Source organism: Calidris pugnax, unplaced genomic scaffold (genome assembly GCF_001431845.1).
Source record: "Calidris pugnax isolate Ruff unplaced genomic scaffold, ASM143184v1 scaffold459, whole genome shotgun sequence".
Lineage (NCBI taxonomy): Eukaryota > Metazoa > Chordata > Aves > Charadriiformes > Scolopacidae > Calidris > Calidris pugnax.
The window spans coordinates 209,048-220,858 of NW_015091670.1; the positions used below are offsets into that span (position 1 = coordinate 209,048).

Sequence of the window (11,811 nt, forward strand, 5' to 3'; positions counted from 1 at the left end):
CCCCCCCACAAGTGTCCACTGGCACCTCCATCAGCCTCGTGCTTGTCCCCATCCCCACACATCCCCAGAAGGTCCCACTGCCTCCCCCCAATCTGCAAGATGCTCCTGGGGGTTGCCCCCCCCATGGCAACCTGGGCTGAAATTGGTTCCCCCTCAACCTGGGCTGAAATATGGGACTGGGTTTGGTTTTATTGGGGGGGGGGATTCGCCAGTTTTTGTAGGACCTACTGAAACCACCGCTGGGTGCATGTGGGGTGAGTCCCCCCCCACAAGTGTCCACTGGCACCTCCATCAGCCTCGTGCTTGTCCCCATCCCCACACATCCCCAGAAGGTCCCACTGCCTCCCCCCAATCTGCAGGATGCTCCTGGGGGTTGCCCCCCCCATGGCAACCTGGGCTGAAATTGGTTCCCCCTCAACCTGGGCTGAAATATGGGACTGGGTTTGGTTTTATTGGGGGGGGGGATTCGCCAGTTTTTGTAGGACCTACTGAAACCACCGCTGGGTGCATGTGGGGTGAGCCCCCCCCCAAGTGTCCACTGGCACCTCCATCAGCCTCGTGCTTGTCCCCATCCCCACACATCCCCAGAAGGTCCCACTGCCTCCCCCCAATCTGCAAGATGCTCCTGGGGGTTGCCCCCCCCATGGCAACCTGGGCTGAAATTGGTTCCCCCCCAACCTGGGCTGAAATATGGGACTGGTTTGGGGGGTTTTTTGGGGGGGAAATCACCAGTTTTTGTAGGACCTACTGAAACCACCGCTGGGTCCATGTGGGGTGAGGCCCCCCCACAAGTGTCCACTGGCACCTCCATCAGCCTCGTGCTTGTCCCCATCCCCACATGTCCCCAGAGGGTCCCACTGGCTCCTCCCCAGTCTGCAGGATGCTCCTGGGGGTCGCACCCCCTCATGGCTGCCCCTCGGAGCCCCCCCATGACAAAGGCCACGGAGGGCAGAGGGGGTGAGCAGCCGTGGCACAGGGCACCCAAAAGTGCAGGTGGCACCCAAAAATATCCATGGCACCCAAAAATATCCATGGCACCCAAAAATCTCCATGGCACCCAATTCCCCCCCACAACTGGGGGGGGACAGAACTCCCAACAACCCCCCTTTTGGGGGGGTGTCCAGGCAGCAGCAGCCCCCAAACCCTCTGCTCATCTCCAATTAGTGCTCCCCAGCTTCATTAACACTCCCCCCAACCCAACCCAAGTCAAGCCATTGGTGGCACCGCATTAAATTCCTCCGCAGCCCCAAGAGGGGGTGAGGGAAGACTCTGCACCCAAGGTGGGGGGGTTGAGGACCCCCCCCCCCCCAAAACCGAGGCGGGGGCTCACCTGCCAGCAGGAAGGTGATGAGGCAGGTTTCCTTTGGCATGAAGAGCTTCAGCCGGGAGCCGCTGAAGACATATTCCACCACGGCCTCGGAGCGGCCGGCGCGCTGCAGGAAGGGCAGGAACTGCTTCGCCTTCTGGGTGTCCTGGGAGGGGGGGGTGGAAAAATGGAAGGGGGGGGTGTCTGTCAGGGTGGGGGTGCAGTGTGCTGGGGGGCACTCGTTGCCCCAGTTGATGTAGAGGGAGCTGATGGCACCCCAATGTCAGGGTGATGTGGGTGCTCCTCGCCACTGCCTGGGTGCCCAGATGGGCCTTGCCCGTCCCCATCCTGGCTGGGTAGGGATGTGGGATGCGGGTAGGGATGGGCAGGGATGCAGGATGTGCACAGGGATGCGGGACACGGACAGGGATATGGGCAGGGATGGGCAGGGATGCAGGATGCAGGCAGGGATGCGGGATGCAGGCAGGGATGCGGGACATGGGCAGGGATGGGCAGGGATGGGCAGGGATGGGCAGGGATGCAGGATGTGCACAGGGATGCGGGACACGGACAGGGATGCAGGATGCAGGCAGGAATGCAGGCAGGGATGTGGGATGCGGGCAGGGATGGGCAGGGATGTGGGATGTGGGCAGGGATACGGGATGCAGGCAGGAATGCAGGCAGAGATGTGGGATGCAGGCAGGGATGAGGGATGTGGACAGGGATGCGGGATGCAGGCAGGGATGCAGGCAGGGATGTGGGATGCGGGCAGAGATGCAGGATATGGGCAGAGATGAGGGATGCAGGCAGAAATGTGGGATATGAGCAGGGATGCGGGATGCAGGCAGGGATGCAGGCAGGGATGTGGGATGCGGGCAGAGATGCAGGATATGGGCAGAGATGAGGGATGCAGGCCGAAATGTGGGATATGAGCAGGGATGCGGGATGCAGGCAGGGATGCAGGATATGGGCAGGGATGCAGGATGCAGGCAGGAATGCAGGCAGGGATGCAGGATGCGGGGAGGGATGAGGGATGCAGGCAGGGATGAAGGATGCAGGCAGGGATGCGGGATGCGGGGAGGGATGAGGGATGCAGGCAGGGATGAAGGATGTGGGCAGGGATGAGCGATGTGGGCAGGGATGCAGGATGCGGACAGGGATGCAGGATGCGGGTAGGGATGAAGGATGCAGGCAGGGATGCGGGATGCGGGCAGGGATGCGGGATGCGGGCAGGGATGCGGGATGTGGACAGGAATGTGGGATGCGGGATGCGAGATGCGGGCAGGGATGAGGGATGCAGGCGGGGATGTGGGATGTGGGCAGGGATGTGGGACGCAGGCAGAGATGCAGACAGGGATGTGGGATGCGGGCAGGGATGCAGGATGTGAACAGGGATGCAGACAGGGATATGGGATGCAGGCAGGGATGTGGGATGTCGACAGGGATGCAGGCAGGGATGCAGGATGCAGGCAGGGATGCAGGATGTGGACAGGGATGCGGGATGTGGGCAGGGATGAGGGATGCAGGCAGGGATGTGGGATGCGGGATGTGGGATGCAGGCAGGGATGCGGGATATAGGCAGGGATGGGGAAGGCAGGGAGGGATGCAGGATGCGGGCAAGGATGCAGGATGCAGGCAGAGATTCAGGATGCGGGCAGGGATGTGGGATGCAGGCAGGGATGAGGGATGCAGGCAGGGATGAAGGATGCAGGCAGGGATGCGGGATGCAGGCAGGGATGCAGGATGCAGGCAGGGATGCAGGATGCAGGCAGGGATGCGGGATGCAGGCAGGGATGAGGGATGCAGGCAGGGATGAAGGATGCAGGCAGGGATACAGGATGCAGGCCGGGATGCAGGCCGGGATGCGGGATATGGGCAGGGATGGGGAATGCAGGGAGGGATGCGTGATGCGGGCAGGGATGCAGGATGCAGACAGGGATGCGGGATGCAGGCAGGGATGCAGGATACGGGCAGAGATGAGGGATGCAGGCAGAGATGCGGGATATGGGCAGGGATGCAGGATGCAGACAGGGATGCAGGATACAGGCAGGGATGCAGGATGTGGACAGGGATGAGGGATGCGGGCAGGGATACGGGATGTGGGCAGGGATGCAGGCAGAGATGCAGGCAGGGATGCAGGCAGAGATGCAGGCAGGGATGCAGGCAGAGATGCAGGCAGGGATGCAGGCAGGGATGTGGGATGTGGACAGAGATGCGCGAGATGGGATGCCGGCAGGGATGTGAGATGCAGGCAGGGATGCGGGATGCGGACAGGGATGCAGGCAGGGATGTGGGATGCAGGCAGGGATGTGGGATATGGGCAGGGATGGGGAATGCAGGCAGGGATATGGGATGCAGGCAGGGATGCGGGATGTGGACAGGGATGCAGGCAGGGATGTGGGATGCAGGCAGGGATGCAGGATGCAGGATGCGGGCAGGGAAGGAGGGAAGGGACAAGCAGAAGCAGCTGAAGGTCTCAGGAGCCGCGGGTGGGAGCCAGGAGGGGAAGGGAATGGCACTGGCTTGCCCACACGCGTGACCCAAAGCCACCAGCTGCGTGGAGCCACCACGGTGGCCCCAGGAGCCACCCCAGGAGCCACCCCAGGCCCCACCGGTCCCCAAGTGCCAGAGCTGCCACCCCCCAGCTTTGGCACGGAAAAGGACACCGACACTTGCCATGCCGGGGGCTTCAGCATCCTTCCCCCAGCAGTGCCACATCCCGGCACCCACAGGGCACCAACCACAAAGGGGGGTCCCCCGCAAACCCTGACAACCCCCCAGCACCTGCTGGGGCAGAAAAAGCCCCCCCTTTCCCCCCCAAAATCTGGCTGGGGAGGGTTTTTTCCCAGTGCACTCAAGAAGTCAATAGGACACGTGTAAGTGCGACCTCCACGCAAAGGAAAACCTCGTTACCCGGCATTAACCGCTGAGGTCGAACATATGCAAATGCAGAGTGGGAGCCGCTAATGAAGGCTACTAATTAGCGGTAATCACTACACAGCCAGGGTGTGATTAGCTTAAGGAAGAAAGGGCTGTAAGAAGGAAGCCCACCCTGGGGTGAGCTCCCCCCCGGCTCCTGCCCAAAAGGGGGTGATGGAGGAACCTCCTCCCCCCACCAGCAACTCCCCGAGCGGGGGGTGGAGGTGGTGAGGAAGAGCTCGGTGGTGAGGAAGAGCTCAGTGGTGAGGAAGAGCTCGATGCCGAAGATGAGTCTCGGTGGCCAAAGAGCTCCTGGGTGGGGGTGATGCCACCTCCACCACGCTGGTGGCCACAAGGGTCTCCTGCTGATGGTGGGGACTGGAAAAAGTTGGATGTGATGCTGGGAGCTGGGGTTTGACTCCTTGGACCCTCCCCAAGGGCTCCCCAGGCACCACCAGAGCTGGCCCTGAGCCCACCGAGGGTGTTTGGTGGCCACCCTGGGGTGCATCCCACCTCTGCCACCACGGGGGTTGTCCCCGACCCCACACAGACATCGTGGGTCCACCTCACACAACACCCTTCCCTCTAAACTGGGTGGATTTGGGGGGTGGAGGAGGAACTGGTTGGGTGGTTGCATCTAGAGGGGGGTGGTCAAGGGCTCAACGGCCAGATGGAGATGGGAGACACGTGGTGTCCCTCAGGAGGTCCCTACGGGGACCAGCACCGTCCGACATCCCCATCCACGACATGGACAGTGGGATCGAGGGCACCATCAGTGAGTTTGTGGATGCCACCAAGCTGTGGTGACACGCTGGAGGGACGGGATGCCACCCAGAGGGACCTGGACAAGCTGGAGAAGTGGGTCCTTGTGAACCTCATGAGGGACCCAGCCAATGGGGACAGACGGACACTGCAGTTGGGATGGAGACGAGGAGCTCCTGGACCTGTTCTCCGGGGCTGGTGACACCACACTTGTCCCACTTGGCAGGGGACAACCAAGACCCACCAGCCTGGGGTGGGCAAACAGCCCCCAACGTGCACCAGAGCTGGACCAGGAGCTTCTGGAGGGACCGGGGGGGCACTGGGAGCGGGTCCTGGGGTCAGGATGTTCCCATCCTGGTGTGTCCCATCAAGGGGACACCATGGGATGTGCCCTCATGGGGACACGGTGACAGAGGCTCTCGGATCTGCCAGACACAGGGGAGCCCGTGCTGGTGGCTGGGTGGATAAATTTGGATGGGGAAGAGAAGTGGGGGGGTCTCTGCCACCTTGGGGTCTTCCCCCTCCCCATCCCGAGCCCCAAATCCCACTGTCAGGAGTCATCCCTGGCCACCAAGTGCCAGTCCTGTCACTGTCCCTGGGGACAAAGAGGCACCTCGGGGCATGACCCACTTCGTGCATCCACCTCGGGGGGTGCAAACCCCCCCCAAATACCCCCATCCTAACGCCTTTTTGGGGGGGTCCCTAACCCCAGGTGGGGGATCTGCCCGCACCTCCCACCCGGGTGCCACCCCCCTCCCTAATTACTATTATTTTAACCACCCCCCAGCATTCAATTAGTTGGGGATCGAAGGAAAAATGATGCAGAAATACAGCGCGGGGGGGCAGAGGCTGGAGGGGGGGGGAAATATATATATAATAAAAAAAAATATTATCCCAACTGCACTTTTCTGTGAAGCTCTGCCAATTATGCAAAATTATTCAAGGACTTTGCACAAGGACAGGAGCTTTTCCGGCGGCCGGGAGAAGGGGAGAAGGGAGAGAGCAGGGATTTGTGGGGCTGCTGCCCCCCCCCGCTTGGCTTTTGTTCTTCATTTTGGGGGGGCTGGGGGGGTGGGATTTTTCCTGCTGCAGCATCATTGCGGGTCCGTGGTGAGATGGGAGATGCCTGCCCTGGGGACAGGAATGTCTGGCTGTGGACAGGGCGAGGATGAGGAGGGGGTGATGGAGAGATGGAGAGGAGCGGGATGGTCCCGGGAGGATGAGGAGGGGATTGGGGAGGAGGGGGATGCTCCCGGGAGGAAGAGGATGGGACTGGGGAAGGCTCGGAGTGCTGGAGAGGAGCGGGATGCTCCAGGGAGGATGGGGATGGGAGTGGGGAGGAAGAGGATGCTCCTGGGAGGATGAGGATGGGACTGGGAGGAGCAGGATGCTCCCGGGAGGAAAAGGATGGGACTGGGGAGGAAGAGGATGGTCCTGGGAGGATGAGGATGGGACTGGAAAGGAGCGGGATGATCCTGGGAGGAGGATAAGGATGGGACTGGGGAGGGCTCAGAGTGCTGGAGAGGAGCGGGATGCTCCTGGGAGGATGAGGATGGGACTGGGGAGGAAGAGTATGCTCCTGGGAGGATGAGGATGGAACTGGGGAGAAGCAGGATGCTCCCAGGAGGATGAGGATGGGGCTGAGGAAGGCTTGGGGTGCTGGAGAGGAGCGGGATGCTCCTGGGAGGATGAGAATGGGACTGGGGGAGGAGGGGGATGCTCCCGGGATGAAGAGGATGGGACTGGGGAAGGCTTGGGGTGCAGGAGAGGAGCGGGATGCTCTGGGGAGGAAGAGGATGGGACTGGGGAGAAGCAGGATGCTCCCAGGAGGATAAGGATGGGACTGGAAAGGAGCGGGATGCTCCCGGGAGGAAGAAGATGGGACTGGGGAGGAAGAGGATGGTCCTGGGAGGATGAGGATGGGACTGGGGAGGAGCAGGATGCTCCTGGGAGGAAAAGGATGGGACTGGGGATGAGCCAGATGCTCCTGGGAGGAGGATGAGGATGGGGCTGGGAAGGGCTCAGGTGCCGGAGAGGAGCAGGATGCTCCTGGGAGGATGAGGATGGGGCTGAGGAAGGCTTGGGGTGCAGGAGAGGAGCGGGATGCTCTGGGGAGGATGAGGATGGGACTGGAAAGGAGCGGGATGCTCCCAGGAGGAAGAGGATGGGATTGGGAAGGAAGAGGATTCTCCTGGGAGGATGAGGATGGGACTGGGGAGGAGCGGGATGCTCCTGGGAGGATGAGGATGGGACTGGGGAGGAGCGGGATGCTCCTGGGAGGATGAGGATGGGACTGGGGAGGAGCGGGATGCTCCTGGGAGGATGAGGATGGGACTGGGGAGGAGCGGGATGCTCCTGGGAGGATGAGGATGGGACTGGGGAGGAGCGGGATGCTCCTGGGAGGATGAGGATGGGACTGGGGAGGAGCGGGATGCTCCTGGGAGGATGAGGATGGGACTGGGGAGGAGCGGGATGCTCCTGGGAGGATGAGGATGGGACTGGGGAGGAGCGGGATGCTCCTGGGAGGATGAGGATGGGACTGGGGAGGAGCGGGATGCTCCTGGGAGGATGAGGATGGGACTGGGGAGGAGCGGGATGCTCCTGGGAGGATGAGGATGGGACTGGGGAGGAGCGGGATGCTCCTGGGAGGATGAGGATGGGACTGGGGAGGAGCGGGATGCTCCCGGGAGGAAGAGGATAGGACTGGGGAGGAAGAGGATGCTCCTGGGAGGATAAGGATGGGACTGGAAAGGAGCGGGATGCTCCCGGGAGGAAGAGGATAGGACTGGGGAGGAAGAGGATGCTCCTGGGAGGATAAGGATGGGACTGGAAAGGAGCGGGATGCTCCCGGGAGGAAGAGGATAGGACTGGGGAGGAAGAGGATGCTCCTGGGAGGATAAGGATGGGACTGGAAAGGAGCGGGATGCTCCCGGGAGGAAGAGGATAGGACTGGGGAGGAAGAGGATGCTCCTGGGAGGATAAGGATGGGACTGGAAAGGAGCGGGATGCTCCCGGGAGGAAGAGGATAGGACTGGGGAGGAAGAGGATGCTCCTGGGAGGATAAGGATGGGACTGGAAAGGAGCGGGATGCTCCCGGGAGGAAGAGGATAGGACTGGGGAGGAAGAGGATGCTCCTGGGAGGATAAGGATGGGACTGGAAAGGAGCGGGATGCTCCCGGGAGGAAGAGGATAGGACTGGGGAGGAAGAGGATGCTCCTGGGAGGATAAGGATGGGACTGGAAAGGAGCGGGATGCTCCCGGGAGGAAGAGGATAGGACTGGGGAGGAAGAGGATGCTCCTGGGAGGATAAGGATGGGACTGGAAAGGAGCGGGATGCTCCCGGGAGGAAGAGGATAGGACTGGGGAGGAAGAGGATGCTCCTGGGAGGATGAGGAGGGGACTGGGGAGGAGCGGGATGCTCCTGGGAGGAGGATAAGGACGGGACTGGGGAGGGCTTGGGGTGCTGGAGAGGAGTGGGATGGTCCCAAGGGGATGAGGATGGGCTGCTGGAGAGGAGCAGGATGCTCCAGGGAAGATGAGGATGGGACTGGGGAGGGTTTGAGGTGCTGGAGAGGAGTGGGATGCTCTGGGGAGGATGAGGATGGGACTGGAAAGGAGCGGGATGCTCCCAGGAGGAAGAGGATAGGACTGGGGAAGAAGAGGATGCTCCTGGGAGGATGAGGATGGGACTGGGAGGAGCAGGATGCTCCCAAGGGGATGAGGATGTGCTGCTGGAGAGGAGCAGGATGCTCCTGGGAGGAAAAGGATGGGACTGGGAAGGAAGAGGATGCTCCTGGGAGGATGAGGATGGGACTGGGGAGGAGCGGGATGCTCCTGGGAGGATGAGGATGGGACTGGGGGAGGAGGGGGATGCTCCCGGGAGGAAGAGGATGGGACTGGGAAAGGCTCAGTGTGCTGGAGAGGAGCAGGATGCTCTGGGGAGGAAGAGGATGGGACTGGGAAAGGCCCAGTGTGCTGGAGAGGAGCAGGATGCTCTGGGGAGGAAGAGGATGGGACTGGGAAAGGCTCAGAGTGCTGGAGAGGAGTGGGATGCTCCCGGGAGGATGAGGATGGGACTGGGGAGAAACAGGATGATCCCAGGAGGATGAGGATGGGGCTGAGGAAGGCTTGGGGTGCAGGAGAGGAGTGGAATGCTCCTGGGAGGATGAGGATGGGATTGGGAAGGAGGGGGATGCTCCCAGGAGGAAGAGGATGGGACTGGGGAAGGCTCAGAGTGCTGGAGAGGAGTGGGATGCTCCAGGGAGGATGAGGATGGGACTGGGAGGAGCAGGATGCTCCCAAGGGGATGAGGATGTGCTGCTGGAGAGGAGCGGGATGCTCCTGGGAGGAGGATGAGGATGGGACTGGAAAAGAGCAGGATGCTCCTGGGAGGAAGAGGATGGGACTGGGGAGGAGCAGGATGCTCCTGGGAGGAGGATAAGGATGGGACTGGGAAGGGCTTGGGGTGCTGGAGAGGAGTGGGATGCTCCCGGGAGGATGAGGATGGGACTGGGGAGGGTTTGAGGTGCTGGAGAGGAGCAGGATGCTCTGGGGAGGAAGAGGATGGGACTGGGGAGGAAGAGGATGCTCCTGGGAGGATGAGGATGGGACTGGTGAGGAGTGGGATGCTCCTGGGAGGATGAGGATGGAACTGAGAAGGGGGATGCTCCCAGGAGGATGAGGATGGGACTGGTGAGGAGTGGGATGCTCCTGGGAGGATGAGGATGGAACTGAGAAGGGGGATGCTCCCAGGAGGATGAGGATGGGACTGGGGAGGGCTTGGGGTGCTGGAGAGGAGTGGGATGCTCCCAGGAGGATGAAGATTGGGGGGAGGATTCATCCTCATTGGAGGATGAATTGGGGAAGGCTCAGGGCACCAAAGAGGAGAAGGATGCTTCCGGGAGGATGAGGATGGGACTGGGGAGGGCTCAGGGCACCAGCACGTGGGTTTTTAGAAGCCAAGAAGGCATCCAAGCCCTGGGGGGTGTCCCCAGGAGTGGGTGCCGGCCCAGAGGAGCACCCTTCTCCATGTCCCATCCTGGTGGGGACCCCAGGAGGAGGAGGAATCTCCACCTCATGACCAGAGGACACCACTGCAGACCCCAGCAGTTAAAAGCAGGGTGGGAATTGGGGTGCCCAGGACAAGGCAGGAATTGGGGTGCCCGGGGACAGAGCTCCATCCCCCCGAGGACACGGAGGACCTTCTCCAGAGCTGGGCCACCAAACCCCAGGATGGAGGCACGGACACAACCTCTCTCTGCTGGTCACAGGAGCCCTGCGTGGTGGAACCCCACGGCACCTCGGGGACCCCCTGGTCGCTGATGCTCAGGGTGATGCCAATATGTGCCCCCCCGGAGAAAAGAAACCCCATTTGACCCCTTTTGGGGTGCACCAGGGGTGACAAAGACCTTCTGTGGTGGCACATGGGGGAGCCACCAGCCCTGGCTCCTCCAGCAGAGCAGGATCCTGGCACATCCCGTGCCTGGGGGTCCACACCAGCGCGTTGGCATCCCTCCTGCTCCCACCCCACGTGCCCCATCCCGGCCAAACACCCCCCCAGGTGCCCCCGCAGGGTCCTTACCCCGGAGATGTCGGCCACCCGGTGAATGGGCACCTCCTTCTTGCTGTGCAGCCCTTTGCCATTCTTGATGGCCCTGCCAACAGAGAAGTGGCACCACCATCACCACCAGCAGCTGGGAGGACCCATGATGCCCCCCCCCAACTCTCCCCCCATCGCCCACCCCGGCAGAGAGAGCATGCCAGCTCGTTAGCACACTTAATCCTAATTACTGGCTCACCTGAGCTGGGCACAGACCTGATCCCAAATTAAATGGCTGGGGAGGGATCCAAAGGGAGGGATGGGGGGAAGGTGAGTGCCCCAACAAGACCTAAAATGAGCCCCGTTTCTTTCAGCCCCTCCCTCACACAGGACATTTTTAACACAAAACATGGGGCAGAGGCTCCGACTATAAAGATAAAACGGCCCCTTCCAGGTGAGAACAACACCCGGGGACAGGGAGCAACACTGGTGGAAAAACCAGCCCCAGATCTGATGCCAGACCCAGTACTGGGATGCTGGACCCAGTACCGGGATGCTGGACCTGGCACTGGGATGCTGGAATACAGTAATGGGATGCTGGACCTGGCACTGGGATGCTGGACCTGGTGTTGGGATGCTGGACCCAGCACAGGGATGCTGGACCTGGTGCTGGGATGCTGGAATACAGTAGTGGGATGCTGGACCACAGTAGTGGGATGCTGGACCCAGTACTGGGATGCTGGACCTGACACTGGGATGCCAGAGCCAGGGCTGGGATACTGGACCCGGTAGTGGGATGCTGGACCTGGCACTGGGATGCTGGAATACAGTAATGGGATGCTGGACCTGGCACTGGGATGCTGGACCTGGTGTTGGGATGCTGGACCCAGCACTGGGATGCTGGACCTGGTGTTGGGACACTGGCCCCAACACTGGGATACAGGCCCCAACGCTGGGATGCTGGACCCAATACTGGGATGCTGGACGCAGCACTGGCATGCCAGCCCTGGTACTGGGATGCTGGCCCCAATGCTGGGATGCCAGACGTGGTACTGGGATGCCAGACTCGTTGTCAGGATACTGGACCCGGTGCTGGGATGTCAGACCTGGCACTGGGATGCTGGACCCAGTGTTGGGATGCCGGACCTGGTGTTGGGATGCCAGACATGGCACTGGGATGCCAGACCCAGTGTTGGGATGCTGGACCTGGGGCTGGAATACCGGACCTGGCACTGGGATGCTGGACCTGGCGCTGGGATGACAGCCCAAGCACTGGATTTTTTTT

General features: G+C 61.7%; 1 protein-coding gene across 1 annotated transcript in view; it reads right to left on the reverse strand.

Moving 5' to 3' along the window:
• SND1 (staphylococcal nuclease and tudor domain containing 1) overlaps nt 1-11,811 on the reverse strand; it is a 278,207-nt gene that overhangs the window by 110,112 nt on the left and 156,284 nt on the right. The window contains exon 15 of the mRNA XM_014961957.1: nt 1,331-1,472. Within this exon, the coding sequence (XP_014817443.1) occupies nt 1,331-1,472 (142 nt within the window). The remainder of the gene's footprint in view (nt 1-1,330; nt 1,473-11,811) is intronic.